General features: G+C 36.8%; 1 protein-coding gene, 1 long non-coding RNA gene and 1 other non-coding gene across 3 annotated transcripts; 2 read left to right on the top strand and 1 right to left on the bottom strand.

Moving 5' to 3' along the window:
- Positions 1 to 85: 85 nt before the first annotated feature.
- On the top strand, positions 86 to 3,104 carry LOC103416125 (psbP domain-containing protein 5, chloroplastic-like). Its single transcript, XM_008354384.4, has 11 exons — positions 86 to 270; positions 370 to 521; positions 946 to 1,054; positions 1,180 to 1,229; positions 1,350 to 1,417; positions 1,505 to 1,603; positions 1,852 to 1,911; positions 2,027 to 2,086; positions 2,171 to 2,225; positions 2,409 to 2,458; positions 2,555 to 3,104. The coding sequence occupies exons 1-11, from the start codon at positions 200 to 202 to the stop codon at positions 2,651 to 2,653; spliced, it is 873 nt and encodes a 290-aa protein (XP_008352606.3). The 5' UTR covers positions 86 to 199; the 3' UTR covers positions 2,654 to 3,104.
- On the top strand, positions 2,938 to 3,099 carry LOC114826679 (U1 spliceosomal RNA). The gene has a single exon (XR_003775738.1). It is a non-coding gene; the product is annotated as a U1 spliceosomal RNA (small nuclear RNA).
- A 7,172-nt stretch (positions 3,105 to 10,276) lies between the features above and the next one.
- Positions 10,277 to 12,306, bottom strand: LOC139198468 (uncharacterized). Its single transcript, XR_011583996.1, has 3 exons — positions 12,109 to 12,306; positions 10,637 to 10,689; positions 10,277 to 10,514 (listed from the first exon to the last, which is right to left on the bottom strand). It is a non-coding gene; the product is annotated as an uncharacterized lncRNA (long non-coding RNA).
- Between the last annotated feature and the right edge of the window lie 4,221 nt (positions 12,307 to 16,527).

Here is a 16,527-nt window from a genome sequence, read left to right as displayed (position 1 = left end):
TAGCCAAGCACCACTCCGTGGCAGGGAATGATTGGGCAGCGGGTAATGAGACCAAAATACCCTTTTTATTACAAGTACACACCTGTAAAAAGAAACTGGATTCTTAACATCTGTTGGGAGTTGGGACAATTGAGTGGATGAGGCAACAGAAAAGAGAAGAAGGCAGGAGAGAAAGAAAAGCAGAGCAAAAGAAAGAACAATGGTTCTTCTCTCTCCTTCTCTCTCCCTCTTCCCTTCCAACCATGTTCTTCCTCCAAATATCCTTCCCAGGTACTTTTTCTCATATGTCTGAATTTATCTACTTACTTTCTCTGTAATTTTTTTTAAAATTATTATCTTCCTAAATTATTATTTTTATTGGTAATTCAGAGAGCAAAGTAGGATTGTGATGCAGCAGCTGAACAAATGGCAAATAAGTTCAAGTGGGAACTCAAAACCCAGTTTACAAGATGGCTTTTACAGGAGAGAGTTACTGCTGTTTGGCATTTCTGCTCCAGTTTTACTAGTCTTACCAGCTTCAGGTGACCTTTTTGAAGTTGCACGGGTTGGTTTTTTGCTTCGTTATTTGTGAAAAAAAATGAGAATAATTTAGGGTGCCTTTGGGACTGCTTATGTAGGAAGCACTTCTGCTCATAACCTCTTTTGCTAGGAGTGTTTTTCTTAGAACAACATCAAAATTTTTATTAAACAAGAAAGTGCTTTCTCCAAGTAGTTTAATTTCTTCTACCAAACGTGGTCAATAGCGCATTTCGCGATCCCACAATCCTCTCAAATGTATAGACCTTTTGTTTTTCTGGCAAAGTAGGGTTTTATTTTCATGGAATATACACAGAAAGTAAGAAAATTTATCTTCATTTCATTTATTTATTTGAAAATGTATTGTTGTGATACATTTATATTTTATTTTTGCAATTAATAATTACCAAAACAAATCCAATGTTGCAGGGTCCCTTGCAGAGGAAGACTTGAAAATGGCTTCATTTGTTGATGACATAAATTCATATTCTTATCTATACCCTACGGAGTTGCCATCCAAGAAGGCCCTTTTCAAGTGGTATGTATTTTGCCCCTTTAAATAAAATGCTGATATTAGCTTTTGGTAAGCAAACTAGTTGAGTTCTTCGCAAGTATCGTTGGCGTATAAACTGTAGGAACCTGACTCTTTTTATCTGTTTCAAGGGTGGAATCGAGAAAGCCAGAGCGTTATTCATCAGCTGCACCATTATCTCGTAAGTTCAGCTTCATATGTAGAATGATGATCACCATATATCTGTATCCGTGTTATGGTAATGGCCATGGACGTCGAACTTAATTCATACTCACTGGGCACTGTGTTATATATTATGCAGCTGATGCGCGCCTGCGCATTGTTTCTGAGCGTGTTGACATTGTTGATAATCTCATCATTTCTATTTCGGTAACTCCTGATAAGATCACTGCTCGTTAAGTGCAAATCCCTTTAGTTACATTGCAAAGGTTTATAATTGAATTTCTTTTGATTCAGATAGGTCCCCCGAATTCAAAGATTATAAAATCACAAGACAAGAGTACATGGACTGCGAAAGATGTTGCTGATTCTGTTTTGGCTGACAAGTCTGCATTGGTAATGTACCACTCGGATCTGATCTAAAAGCATTTGGTTCTAAGGCTGATTAGCAAAAATTAGTGTTGCCAATTTAACTTCAATTGTTTTGAGTAGAGTAGCGTGTAAAAAAGGGTATTGTGGTTGGACGAGATGGAGCAGTCAAATGTACATAACCGACATTTGGGAGAATATTGTTCCATAATATTGAGTCTTGGAAGTTGTTGAGTTGATGGTCCTTTGAACTTACATGCTACAGTTTTCTGCAGCGTGTCACCTCAACTCAGCGGCAGGCTGAGAGTCAAGTCCTGGATGCACACACTGGTGAAGTAAGCTTCCTGCTCCTTTTCTGGTTTATGCGGCTGAAACTGTCATTCTAAAATCTACTTGGTAACAATGTAATATATATGTGCATATGAAGCTTGGCTCATTGTTTTTCCTCAGATTGATGGTCAGCCATACTGGTACTATGAGTACCTTGTTCGCAAAGCACCCACAAAAACTGTAAGCATTTTTTTAAGGAGGAGAGATATTTGATATACTGTTCTGATTTCTTCATGATTCTTACGACAGTTACAAATCGTGCAGGCTGACGAATCTACCAATTATAGACATTATGTGGCCTCAACAACTGAACGAGATGGTAGGAAAAATGTTTCTAGTGCAAAACGTATGATTTTCATGTCACTCTCTTTTTTCATCCTCCACGGGACCACGTATTATGCATTCTTAAGGGGGAGGCCGGAGGCGATGCCATTTGGCTAAAAAAGTAGATAATAATACAATTTAAAACCTCTCATTGAATCATGCGAAAACTCGATTGCAGGTTACCTGTACTCTATTAATGCTTCAACCCTCAATAAGCAGTGGAACATAGTAAATCTCTCTCTCTCTCTCTCTCTCAATCGAATTTTGTTGATGTTTATATCTTCTGCTTCCAGGTTATACTGATGTTCATGTTATGTGATGCAGGTGGGGCCTATCTTACAAAAAACAGTAGCTTCATTTCACCTTCTCCCTCCCACAGAAAACTACGTTCCTCCATTCAAGGATCCGTGGAGATTCTGGTGACAAGTTCATTCGATTTTGTCATCCCACTAGTGCAAAACTCAAGATTTTTAAACAGAGTCACTATATTCCTGTCGAGATTTTGGCCTTCAGTTCCATTACGTTATCTTCGGGTTCACTATGAGTAAAGGGTAGTTGACAAATTTTGTATGTAACAATTGGTTGCATTTTATTCATAGCTGATTGATTCTGTTGTTTCGGTGTTTCGACAAATCCCACATCGGCTGAGAGCAAAGAGTGAGGGTGAGAAGATTGAGTATAAAAATGGTGAAGGAGGGAGTTGAAACATACTTACCTGGACAAGGTCGATGGGCGATCAAGAAGGCCCATGGCCTAGAGTTGGTGACCTCCATTGCACGTAGGAGGGGTGCCACTCTATGGTCTCCCTAAGAGGGAGAACCAATGTCGTAATTTGTGACAGCGGGGGCCTGCGTTCGCGCGGCCCCTGACTAAATTTTAGTATAAAAAGGCTACTTGTATAGTCTGTCTTCTAAAAGCACTAATGTACTTTCAGTTAACCAAAAGCCAAGTAACTTTCATGTACTGAACGCCGGCCCCTGACTAAATTTTAGTATAAAAAGGCTACTTTTATAGTCTGTCTTCTAAAAGCACTAATGCACTTTCAGTTAACCAGAAGCCAAGTAACTTTCATGTACGGCTAATAAATGTGCTTAAGCAAAAGTACTTTCTAGATAGCATTTCCAAAAGAATTTTGGTCCTTCCATATTCGCTTCTAAACACTTTGGAGAGTAGGCTTGGCAAACGGATTGTGTTTAACAAGTGAACCAATAATCACCCAATTTGTTAACAGTGTCGTTTACCTGTTATCTTAACAAGTGAACCAATAATCATCCGACTTGTTAACAGTGTCGTTTTGTGTACGGTTAATAGGGTCATGCAAAAATTGACATGCCTAATTGTATATATCTAGTAAAAAAAAATATCCTATTTGGTTCTGACAGATGACCAGATAACGACCTGACATGTTAATAAATTCTTAACGGAGTAGAATAAGTTTGAAAACATCATGTTTGAGCGAGATCCGGGCTTATGTTCCACTGTCATTGCTGTTGGGAACAAGGATGTCATTTCTTGTGCCCTTTCCCCCACATACAGCACATCACCGGTTATTTCTCTGAAGTACATTGAAGTGATTTTTGGTGTTTACAGGAGACGACAACGTCATGACAGAAAATGAAATTGAGCACGAACTAGTTGCAGAGGCAGAAAATGCATGGGCTCAGCGCAAATGGTCAATCCAGCATGTTTTGTTTCCATCAATGAGGCTCTTTTTCAAGCCACCAAATTCTATGGCTACAAACGGAACATTTGTACGGGGATGCTACATTTCTTTACGAGCCAAAGACATACCTTAATTAATTACTCCAGGATTCTTCAGATTATTTCAGTACGCTGGGCTAGCTTGGTCACTCACCTTACGCTTAATCCTGCACAGGTAGCTTCACTGGAGAAACTATACCGGATTTTCGAAAGATGCTGACTCCATTCATCAGTGTAATGGCAGACGGCAGTACGCAGAAGGCTCTTGGCTCTGTAAAGATGTTGACGCCATTCATCGGTACAATTTTGGGATAACATACTAGTTAAGGGGCATTTTTTTTCTTCTATAAGGGGGGGGGGGGGGGGTGTCTTACAATTAGTTAAAATCTGTAAAATTATTTGAGTTATGAAAGTGGCCTTCATTTTTCTAAATGCTAAAATGCCCGAGTTCAATCTGACGTCGGTATTCCGCCAGTCCCGGAGTTCCTCCAGTGCCTTACAGAAATTAGAATGAAAATGCTTATCCGTGACCCTGGGTTGTGTGCATAGTTTGCGCATGACCCGAGTAGATAGTGTATTGACGACGTATCTTCATCATATTGACAGTGTAATGAGGATCATTATCCATACATATACTATCAATATGGCAGGGATACGTTGTTAATACAGGATCTACTCGGTTCATGCGCACAACCCAATTGCTTGGGAGAGCAAACCTCGGAATTAGAAAGTGTAACAGAAGGCATTAACAGGAGTCACGTTTTTGTAAGAATGATGTTTGCATGAAGATCTAAAAAATGAACGGTTTGAATTATGAGAAAATATTTTAGAGCGAGCACAAACGCATGTCAGTGTCATATTTGACACTAACTAGCCTTTAGGATTGGGGGACACCAATTTTGAAACTCTTTCTTGTGGTTCTCATTTATAACTCTTTTCAAGCATTCGAACCATTTATATTTCAATTAATCATTGATAGATCATCTTTGCACAAAATTGGACAAATCCATAACCATTAAAACATTTATTGTAGTGAAGAAAATTGACGAATGCCGTTCTCCAAAAAAAAAAAACAGACTTAAAACGACTATCATTTAATCCAACGGTCATATAATTTTGGATTTAGGTGATTTATGGTAGAAATGATCTTTGAAGGAAGACTTAAAAAATAAACATTTGGATCGTTAAAATACGTTACAAAATGAGCGCTACTAAAATATGTCAAAAAATGTGTCCCTCGATCCTAACCTTACACACACACACACACAAACACCAAGGTTTTTTTTGTATGCATATACGAGACTCTTGTTAGGGTATATGAACAAAAAAGCTACATTATTTTTTCCGACCTTCTCCACCGAAAACAAAAGAGTCCAACAAGGAATGCCATAATGAACTATTTGCATCTCTCTCTGTCTATTGCTTTTTTCTCGTGTGACTTTCTGCAGCAAGTTCGGCCATCGGATAAGCATCAGAAAATTCAGAAGAATTGTGACCTAATTTCGTTGTTGCTTCGCATACATATTAGATATGTGTGTTCAAGTTCTTGTCCACACACTTGCACTACTCTTTCTAATTTTAGGTTTACATTTCTATTTCATTCGTTGAGATCGCAGCAAGTGCGTCAATATTTGGCCCATAAATTAAATTGCATTGATGATTTGATGCTTACCATACAAAACTCTGTCCTCCTGCAGTTACCTAGCCCTGCCATTGAAGCTATTGCTGTCCTACAGAAATCAATTCTTTAATTTATTTCATTGTAAACAAGTTCTTCCAATCTTATTTTGAAAGGGTTTTTTTTTTTTATACAAAGAAACAACAACAAAGCCTTATCCCCTGTGTGAATCCTATAACGCAACTGCACTCGATTTTGCGCCAAGTCTTCTATTAACTCCAGGTGCTCCATGTCTTTTTTTTAGAGTCTCTTTCCAACTCTTTCTCGCTCTGCTTATTTTGATGAAAAATAGAAATTTTGAGGACATATATATTTTCTTAAAAGATGAAGTGGGGAGGATGGAATGAAAATCCTAGTGCATTTGAGGACTTTGGTGTTTTCTTATTTTGATGAAAAATAGAAATTTTGAGGACGTATATATTTTCCTAAAATATTTAATTATGATTGTTTTACTTTAATTTATATTGAGAAAACTAAGATTTTTTTTCAGGGAAAATTACAAATGGAAGTAAGATAACCAATTTCTGGGAACTATTTTGTTGCACCATTGCAATAAAATTCTTATTCCATCACTTACCCTAATGCACTGTGTGTTTTAGGTTCAAGGAACAGATTGTTAATCGTACAATTCTGTATGGAAGTAAGATAACCAATTTCTACCTCATGTTTGTGGTCTATGGACCCCTTCCCTTCATGTTTTTGTGTCCCACATTTTTTTTTCTCAATCGAGATATTTGAATCCATAAGATCATAACCAATTGCTGATCTGCATCAAATTTAGATGGATTGTTGTGATTCTGCTACATGATCGAGCAGAATACATTATCAATAGGGTATTCTTTTGCCTTGAAAATTTTGTGTTGCTATTGTTGATTTGAATAGCATATTGATAATTTAACAACTAATATATTATATTGTTGGTTCGACCGTCATGAATATATAATAAATCTTATCAGTGGTTTGTAAACCATATATATACCATCAATGCAAAAGAAATTACAACTAGAATGTTGTCTTGTTTAAAAGTGCTTTTAAAATGACTAAAAGCGATTTTTGAATCAATCTTTAGTAAAAATGTAAGTGAATTCTGAAGAAGAAAAAAAACACTTGAAGCTTCCTACAAGAAGCACAAAGTAGTGCTTTTGGCAGGTCGCATTTTAAGCTTTTGGAATCCAAAAATATTTTCTTTAAAAGCCATTTCAGTCATTTTAAAAGCACTTTCAAACAAATCTTGTATTATTAAGCTGCTTATGTAGGAAGTACTTCTCCTGATCATTAAGTGTTAACAAATCAAATGAAAGTTAAGTACAAACGCTGATTTTTATTCATTTTGCAAAAACAATTACATTATGAAAAGTCTACATCTTATCAAGACTTAATTCCTACATAGTTATATGCATTTATAAAATACCTCATCATGGAACAAATAGGAAAATGATAATACCAAACAGGAATGCAATTATAAAAAATATTAAAACAACCCTAACATAAAAGTAAGCCAAATTTTTAACTTGCTCCCAACAAGTGTTAGAAAGTGTTTATTATAAACATACAGAAACTTTTGTAAAAATTGAAGTAGTTCATGAAAAAGCAATTGAAAGTATTTCTTGAAGAAGCACATATATATATATAATAGGTGCTCTCTAAAAAATGATTCGATGACCTAGAAGTGTTTTAAATTTCTTTTGTCAAACGTAGCCAAAAGTGCTATTAATTGTCAGAAAACACTTTTAATCTTCCAAAAGCAATCCTGAAAGAAAGACCCTTAGTTAGTTTATAGATCAAGAGTTTTTTTTTCCTTTCATAGAACTATATTTACGTTAAGGCATGAGGGATTTGAGCTAGGCCACATAATGAGCTAATTGTAACAATTTGGTATCAATCTCACTAGTCATGCTAATCGAACCTAGGACATCTCACTTAAAGTTGAGAAGAAAATCGCTAGCCATAGTGCTAGTAGTAGTTTAATGTCAAAAGTTAAGGGAACCTTTGGAAGTATCTATTGAAAGGGAGATTGGTTATGCTACATAATGTGCCAGTTATAGTTAATTAAGTATTGAACTCGCCTCAAATGAGCTATAAATCGGCTAGAAACAGTTCAAGTTTGCATCGAGTTCGGCTCGTGTTTGGCTCGTCAAAGAATAAAGCCAAGTCTAGTTCGGCTCGATTAAGAGACAAGTCAAAGAATCAAGCCAAGTCTAGTTTGGCTCGATTAAGAGACAAGTCAAGCTTGATCATTGGTGTGTTCGGCTAGTAAAGCTCATGAGTAGCTCAAATATTTTTATGAGATAGGTCAAGGAAGGCTTGAGCTCGGCTCGATATTCAAGCTTGAGAAATAATAAATTTTAGTAAATAATAATAAAATAAAGGGAGCTTTATATATAGAGACAAAAAATTTCACTATATTTCAAGGAATTCTACTAGTTTTTAAACATGTCAAGGAAAGACAAAAACATAAAAACAACTAAAGCCCAACCCAAAAACATGAAAATAATAGTTTCAAACACTAGTCATACCCCCAAGGCTTTAAAGTTATTAATAAACTTATTCTTCACAACTCCAACAAAAATTAATTTGTGTCATAATCTAAACTCATCATCTACCATTTTTGCAGAATCAATTCAACTTGTCATTGACCATTTTTGCAGAATTAGTTCAATCGGTCCTCGACCATTTATGCAGAATCAGTTCAAATCGTCTTCGACTATTTTTGCAGAACCAATTCAACCGATCTTCAACCATTTATGCAGAATCAGTTCAAACCGTTTTCGATTATTTTTGCAGAATCAGTTCAACCCGTCTTCGACCATTTTTGCAGAATCGGTTCAATCCGTCCTTGACCATTTTTGCAGAATCAATTCAACCTGTCTTCAACCATTTTTGCATATCAGTTCTTCGTCCTCGCCCATTTTTGCAAAATCAGTTCAACCAGTCCTCGATCATTTATAGAGAATCAGTTCAACCCTTCATCGACTATTTTTGCAGAATCAGTTCAACCCATTAAACTCGTCCTCGACCATTTTTGCAGAATCAGTTCAACCCGACTTCGACAATTTTTTGCAAAATCAGTTCAACCCATTCTCGACCATTTTTACAGAATCAGTTTCAAATCATTTAACCCTAGTAAAAGTTAACTCAATAACACAGCTGTTATAATTTAGGTAAATAGTGAACAAAGTGAGATCCTTAAATCCAAAGTTGAATATCAGAGTGCGCAACGAACGAGAATAACAAAATGATAGAAATATTATTAAACAACCGAGAATGCCGAAACGGCTACAAAACCCTAAGAGACTACATTGTGAATAATTTAATTCTCAAACTAAATTACAAGCTCTATTTATAGAGCAATAAACCTAAGAAACCCTAATGCGTAAATGCCAAAAATACCCTACTACAAAATCAAACCAAATCTCTAATTAATTTCCTAAATAAACTTAATAAATTCCAACACCCCCCGTCAAACTCATGGCGGTACACGTTATGAGGTTGCCAACAAGCAGATGTGAACAGGCTCCGTTAGGCAGACAGACAGACAGGCAGGCTCCGCAACGCGGACAGACAGACAGATAGGCAGGTATGCAAACTTGACTTGACTTGACTTGATTCTTGACTTGATTCGATTCTTGATTCTTGATGGCAAACTGGCAAACTGGTTCTTGATTCTTGACTATCTAGTGTTGAGAGTATGGAAATAACCCATTACCAAACGGACGAGATTTCCATATCTCAATTGTAGAAACGAACGAACAAACACAACTATCACTCAAGTGGTCACAATTCCAAGTACTCGAATGACGGTCACAAAACAATCCCGTATAGGCCAACAACTCGTGTGAACCTAAAAACAAACTTAACCATTTTTTTCTTGTTGCCCATGTGGACCTTAAACTAACAGCAAACAATTGTTTTTCTTTTTCCTTCTCTTTTTGCTTTTTTTTTTTTCTACCTTCCTTCCCATTATTCTTTCCTTCTTCTTTCATGCGAACAAACATAATCTTTCTGTTTTCCTTTTTTTTCTTCTGTGCAAACAATCAATACCAAATAACAAATCTAAAATGAAAACACAAACAACGGAAGATGACGGAAACAAAACTGATACAAACAAATTGATACCAACGAGAACGGATTGAACCCTAAGGATCGAACCCGCTCTGATATCAAGTTGAATATCAGAGTGCGCAATGAACGAGAATAACAAAATAATAGAAATATTATTAAACAACCGAGAATACCGAAACGGCTACAAAACCCTAAGAGACTACATTGTGAATAATTTAATTCTCAAACTAAATTACAAGCTCTATTTATAGAGCAATAAACCTAAGAAACCCTAATGCGTAAATGCCAAAAATACCCTACTACAAAATCAAACCAAATCTCTAATTAATTTCCTAAATAAACTTAATAAATTCCAACAAGTAGAAGTCTCGTTCCATCATAAAAACCTTACAAAAAGAACAATAAATGCTATCTTAATTTTTTCAGTACCATGAACAACAAAAATGAATAGGAGGAAGTTACAAAAATCAGTCATTTTTCCATTAAGTTTTAAAATAATAATAATATTGTTTGGTTTGTTTTACCAGGTCAGAGCAGGTGACAAAGAAATGTACTTAAATGAGTTTGCAATATTCATAAGCATACATACTTTTGCATCCATCAAGGGACAAAAACATTTCAATTTTTTTAATATTTCATATTCTAATTGGCAGAGCAATATAGGATTACACTTGAATACAAAGCCAATGACCTTGGAGACGATGGTGATTTTGCGCTCATGCAAATTGGAATCCTATATATATTGTTATACTGCTATGCAAATGTTAATCTCGCGCTCATGCTCGAGGATGATAGTAATTTCCAGATCAGTTTTCACCGAAGCTTGTTCGTTCAACTTTCTCTCTGTAATCGAACAAACAACAACAAATCGGCAACAAAAAACTCCATGATTCAGAGAAAGTCAACCAAAAAATTAAAAATTTCATATCAAAACCTGCAGTGAGCTTCAAAATCGCAAAACTTACCGTAGCGATCAAATTTGGAGAACGTGAAGAGTAGGAGAAAGTCTTTGGAGTTCCTGAAACCGATTTGGAGAGGGACTTGAGTTAATTTGGAGAGAAGACGGTGAGGATGGAAGAATTAAGGTTGAGATAGCGATGAAGGAAAATCAGGTCAATTTTTTTAAGAGAGAGAAATAAGGGAGCAACAGATGACTTGAGATATAAGTGTGAAAAGATTTTACCACCGTAAAAGGGTATTTTCGTAAGTTAAACTCCCCATAAAAAAGCCAATAATGTCATCTTCCACATTTAATAACTTGTCTCTTTTTGAAATGTTTAAAAAATGTTGTCTCAATATATAATTAAGCATAAAAAATATACCCTATGTGTAATTTTTCCTAAAATAAACATGTCTTCAACTATTCATTATTGTTTTGTATAGATAATAATAATTGTTTTATTGTATTTCTGGTATAATACGTTTTAGTATCCAAGTCCAACTAATTCATTATCGTTTTATTGTTTCATTGTATTTGTGGTATAATACGTGAATAGTAGAACAATACAGATGCCGTCTTATAAGAATCAACAATCGCAGAGAAAGTAACCTAGTCAGTTCTTCCGTTCCATAATCTTGACATCACATAAATCCCAAATGAAATCATAGGTTAAACTCGAACAAAATGGAAAGGCATGCAACTGCACTAGGCCATGTTTCCAAATTCACAAACAAATTAAACTCAACTGAGATGAAAATATATCAAACAGCATTAACACACACTAAGGAACAAGCTATCTCTCCAGAAATACTGGAATAAAACAGGAAATTTAAAAGTCATGAGGCACAGGAAAGGACTTATTGTTAAATGGGTTATCGAAAACCAGTTAATGCTCACAAAATCTACCGCGCAAGCAAATAGAAGAACGTTCTTATCAATGTGCAACAACACTTGTATAAACTGATTTCCAGATACAAATACTGATACGATACAAGCATTGGGAAATTCCTACCAGTTATGAATTAAACTAACAAAAGCATGTCCTACATCGAAACACGAACAATAAATCCAACTAACGACTTAAACACTAATGTATAAGACTAGCTAGACTGATCAAAGATATATTATAGTTCATATCAATACGGAAATGATGCGGATGAACCCAACTTCGACACTTGATCCTAAATCCAACCCACAAAATCAACAGGAGACAAACAAAATCAAAGAATTGTATTCATTGTTCAAACTTGTTATCAAGTTATCTGTATCAAACTTGTTCTGACTCCACGATGGTTTTCAATAATGTACTCCTTAGAGGACTTTCATCATACAGGTGGTGGCCATGGGAACAAAGTCCCCTGAATTAATAATCTGACACCATTTTAGGAATACCCAGAAGCTAATTTGTTCAATTTCGTTACTAATTCCATGTTTTATGCGATAAATTAAATCCAGCAAACTAACAGCACAAAAGAAATTGAAAATAAAAGAACACACCTAGATCTTGTAGAAGCAGAAATGCCAGGAGAGAATCGAGGTTGTGGGACTGGGACCTGGGTTCTCTGGGTCCTGGGAATTGGGATGTCGTCGAGGTCGGAGGATGGGTGGATGGGTTGTGTTGGTCGCGGCGGCGGTGATGGGCTGGGTTCTCTGGGATGTCGTCGGAGTCGAGGGAGTTGAGGGAGTGACGGATGGTGGAGAGGTGGGAGTTAGGGGTGGGCGCGGTGCGGTTTAGTGCGGTTTCGAGTGAAACCACAACCGAAATCGAAACTTTTTGCGGTGCAGTGCGGTGCGGTTTTGAAGCCAAAACCGAAATGAAACCAAACCGTTTGGTTCGGTTCGGTGCGGTTTCAAACGGTTTCGGTTTGGTTTTTGAGTAAAAAATGTACAATTTAAAATATACACATATTTATGCATAAGATAGTCTTATTTTCCTTGTATATTAATTAATGAATATGCACCAAAATTGCACCAAAAACAGCAACAACACCAAAAACTGCACCAAACCTGCAGCAAAACAACACCAAGAACTGTACCAAACCTGCAGCAAAAAACTGCACTGAAACTGCAGCAAAAAACTGCACAAAACTGCACAAAAAACAGCAGCTAAACAACAACAAAACTGCACAAAACTGCACAAAAAACATTTACTTCTGGCTGAAAAGTATCATTTCATACATAAATGGTAGACTATAAACGGTTCACTTCCCAGATTGGCCAAGGCAATGGCTCCATTAAGAAGAAAGAAAAGAAACAAATCTTTTATTTGTGGCTTGTTCTTTCCCCCTATTTCTTTTGGCCTGATTTGCGCATTCATTAGGCAACTAATTTTCTACATCTTTTTTATTCTCTTCCTGTTGCATTACTTGTCTCTTATACAAGATCGTCTGACTTGTTAATTTTATCGGGCATTTGATTGACAGAAACTAATATTACGGGCGGATCTCACTACAAGGTAACATCGCATTACAACTCTATTTTTTAGGGGTCAAAATCTCGCACAACTTAAACCCCAATATCAAGAAACAATTGTATCACAAAAACATATAAAAAAAGGAAAGATATAACTATAGGAGTTGTTAAATAAGAATCCAAGAATTTTAACAGACCGCAGGACGATTCGCAGGAATGCAATTCAGATCATAAACTACAGAGTACACCAATTTCCACTTTATTCAAATATTCATCCCTAATTTCTACTGCCACTATTTCTTACCGGTGATTACTGGATTACATAAATGGTGCAGTGAAGACATCAGTGAATTATGCAAATGGTGCAGTGAAGACGGTGAATCAACGCAGTCACAGATTAACAAATTGAAAACAACAAATAAAACCACAGAAGCAGATGCAGAACCAGTCGCGACTCCAAGATTGGAGGCAAGGCAGAGATGAAAGCAACAAATAAAACAACAAATGGTGCAGTGAAGACAGTGAAATTTTTACCTCTGGGTGTGTCGACTCCAAGATTGGAGGCAAGGCAGAGATGAAAGCAAGAAGTGACTCAGTGAGGTCGCAAGCAGAAGCAGTCGCTCGCAGGCAGCCGCAGAAGCAGATGCAGAACCAGTCGCGACTCGCTCGCAGGCAGGCAGGCAGAAGCAGTCGCTCGCAGGCAGGCAGGCAGTCAGGTGACCAGGTCGCAAAGGTAGATGCGGAGATGCAAGGAGGCGGCGCAGAAGCAGTCACTGAAAGTGCAAACCCACTCAGTGCAAACCCAGAACCGCAAAACCAAATGTATAAGTATAACCTAGTTGAATGAACTAAATAAAAATAAAAAAGTGCGGTTTCGGTTTCGGTTTCGGTGCGGTTTTGAAAACCCAAAACCGAAACCAAACCGTTTTGTGTGCCGCGGTTCGGTTTTGAAACCGAAACCGTTTCAAAACCGCAAAACCAAACCGTTTGGTGCGGTTTGATTCGATTCGTGTTTCGGTTTCGGTTTTCGGTTCCAAGTGCCCACCCCTAGTGGGAGTGAGTGAGGTGAGAGTCTGTGAGAGTGTGAGACTAGGTACAAACTAACGGTTCAGATTGAATGATAAGTTATCATTCAATCTCGACCGTTGATTATAATTAGAAACGGGTCGGTCCGTGGCCCATTTTTCTAGGGTTTAGGAATTGGCCCGTCCCGTAAATGACATGGGCTCGGCCTGGCCCGCCCCATTTATTTTCTAAAACATTTGGAACCGGTCCATACCTGCCCCGACCCGCGGTTCCTCTACCCGTTTGCCCACCCCTACATGTAACCATGTTTCATACCTGAGTTTGTAAAGATTTAAATTTATATATTAACAAGTATTTATGGATTTAAAGATGGATTTTTTCTAATTTCTTCCATGGGAGCATGAAAATAGCAAAATAATTATAAAGGATAAAAAAAACCCTTATTTTCCTAAACATCTTAATACTTAGGGGTGAAAAAAATTCCCAAAAATTCCAAACCAAACGGAAAAAATACCGATCCCAAATCGATTTTCCCAAAATTTTCGGTATGCTATCCCGAAAAAATACCAAAATTTCGGTATGGGAATCGGGATTGTATTCCCAATATTTTGGTATTCCCATACCGAACCAAAAATATATATTTTTAATTTTATATATATAGAGGAAGCCCTTAAGGGAAGGGATCCCCATTTTTCAAAAAAAAAATAGAGACCCTCTTGACCGTTAGATTTAGCTTTAATGAAATTCTGTGGTCTCTAATTTAATCTCAACCATAAAATTTCATTAAAGCCAAATCTAACGGTCAATAGGGTGTCCCCATTTTTTTTTTTTAAATGAAGATCTCTTCCTTTAAAGGGCCTGTATATATATATACACACACACAGATAATAATATATATTATTTTTTAATTATAGTTAGAGTTAATTTGAATCATTGGATTGTTTCAAATTAATCTATGACGTGCATTCCTTGTTAGGCTTTCTCCCTATCAAGACTCGAGTGTCATTTCGAACTTTCAATTTCATTTCTCTTCAGTCTCTCATCTCAGCGCCTCAGCCACCGAGAGAGCCCTCTCCTCCTCTTCTCTGTCTCAAATCCAACTCCGCCCAGCCAGTCACCGACCCACCACCACACGGATCATCCATTGATGTCTTTCTCCGACGGTGGACCCTTCCTTCACGACATAGAGCCACAGCCACCATCAGTATCTCTCTTGCGATTCTCTCTATCGCGACTCTCTCTCGCGATTCTCTCTCTCAGGAGTCTCTGACTCTCTCACGCGATTCTCTTTCTCATATTCAGACACAGACACAGGTAAATAAATATGGGAATTAATTTAGGGTTTGTGAAATTTAATATACGAATTCTAGATTAGGGTTTGTAATTTTAGGGTTTTTGAAATTTAATTTTCAAAGTCTAGATTAGGGTTTGTTTGGTTTCACATATTCTATTTAATTGATCTAATGGTTCTTGGGTTTTTGCAAATTGGTGAAGGTCCCTCTTTTGCTTTGCTTCTGCAGCTTTTGTGCTGGAGTTTTATTTACCAACAGGTAAATTTCTCAGATGAGTTTTATTTACCAAATGCTTGAAACCCCATGATTAGTTGGCAATGAAGAAATTGTTTACAACTGTTCTTTTAACTTAAGTTAGATGTTTGTTCTTTTAACCTAGTCGTAATATATTTTGTACATTGCTTGGGATAAAGTAATCAGGAACTTATGGATTAGAACTGTTTGCGTGGGATAAAATAATCAGGAACTTATATATTCTGTTCTTTTAACTTAAATTCGATGTCTGTTCTTATTTAGAACTTATGGATTAGAACTATTTGCGTGGGATAAAGTAATCAGGAAACATTGACATAGGCATATGGATTAGAATTGTTTGTCTCCCACATTTGTGATGCCAACAGGCTAGACTAGAACAGAGTGACCTGAACTTTCAGAATGTTGTACAAGATGTTGGCAGAGTTGTCAAATACTGTATGGTTTGTACTTATTGTTCCTTGTGAACCTTCTGTATTTAAGCCTCTTGAGTTATAAGTGGTTGCTTGTCAACAAACGTTTAAAATTTGAAGTCTATGGGTCAATTGTGTTGGGGATGGAATAAGACTACACTAATACAATGAAGTTGTCATTCCTCTAGCAGGTGGCGCTTTGCTGCTTTCACAATCCTTACAAAGTTGCATTTCATGTGGCATATTCCATTTCAGAACAATTATTTTCTTTGATTGGGTCATCCTATATGTTATGTCACTTCCTGTTTTCTTTGATTGGGTCTTCTAGTAAGTGGCGCTTTGCTGCTATTCTGCACCGTCGAAAAGCCCAAAAATATTTCGGGATTCCCGATTGTCTCAAAATATCGAAACTATTTCGGGATTCCTGAAAATTGGGATTTCGGAAAATTTGGTTTGGGATCTCTTGAAATTGAGAATACCGAAAATTTTGGTTTGGAAATCGGGATTAAGGTTTTGGTTCG

Source organism: Malus domestica, chromosome 08, assembly GCF_042453785.1.
Source record: "Malus domestica chromosome 08, GDT2T_hap1".
Lineage (NCBI taxonomy): Eukaryota > Viridiplantae > Streptophyta > Magnoliopsida > Rosales > Rosaceae > Malus > Malus domestica.
The sequence above is the reverse complement of the archived record's forward strand: the minus strand, read 5'-3'. Positions and strand labels throughout refer to the sequence as shown.

What these genes read in the sequence shown, in the direction of transcription:
- LOC103416125 (XM_008354384.4), top strand. Translation starts at nt 200, where the DNA reads ATGGTTCTTCTCTCTCCTTCTCTCTCCCTCTTCCCTTCCAACCATGTT. An exon ending in ATCTCATCATTTCTATTTCG is followed by an intron (nt 1,418 to 1,504) that starts GTAACTCCTGAT and finishes CTTTTGATTCAG; the next exon opens with ATAGGTCCCCCGAATTCAAA. An exon ending in CTCAACAACTGAACGAGATG is followed by an intron (nt 2,226 to 2,408) that starts GTAGGAAAAATG and finishes ACTCGATTGCAG; the next exon opens with GTTACCTGTACTCTATTAAT.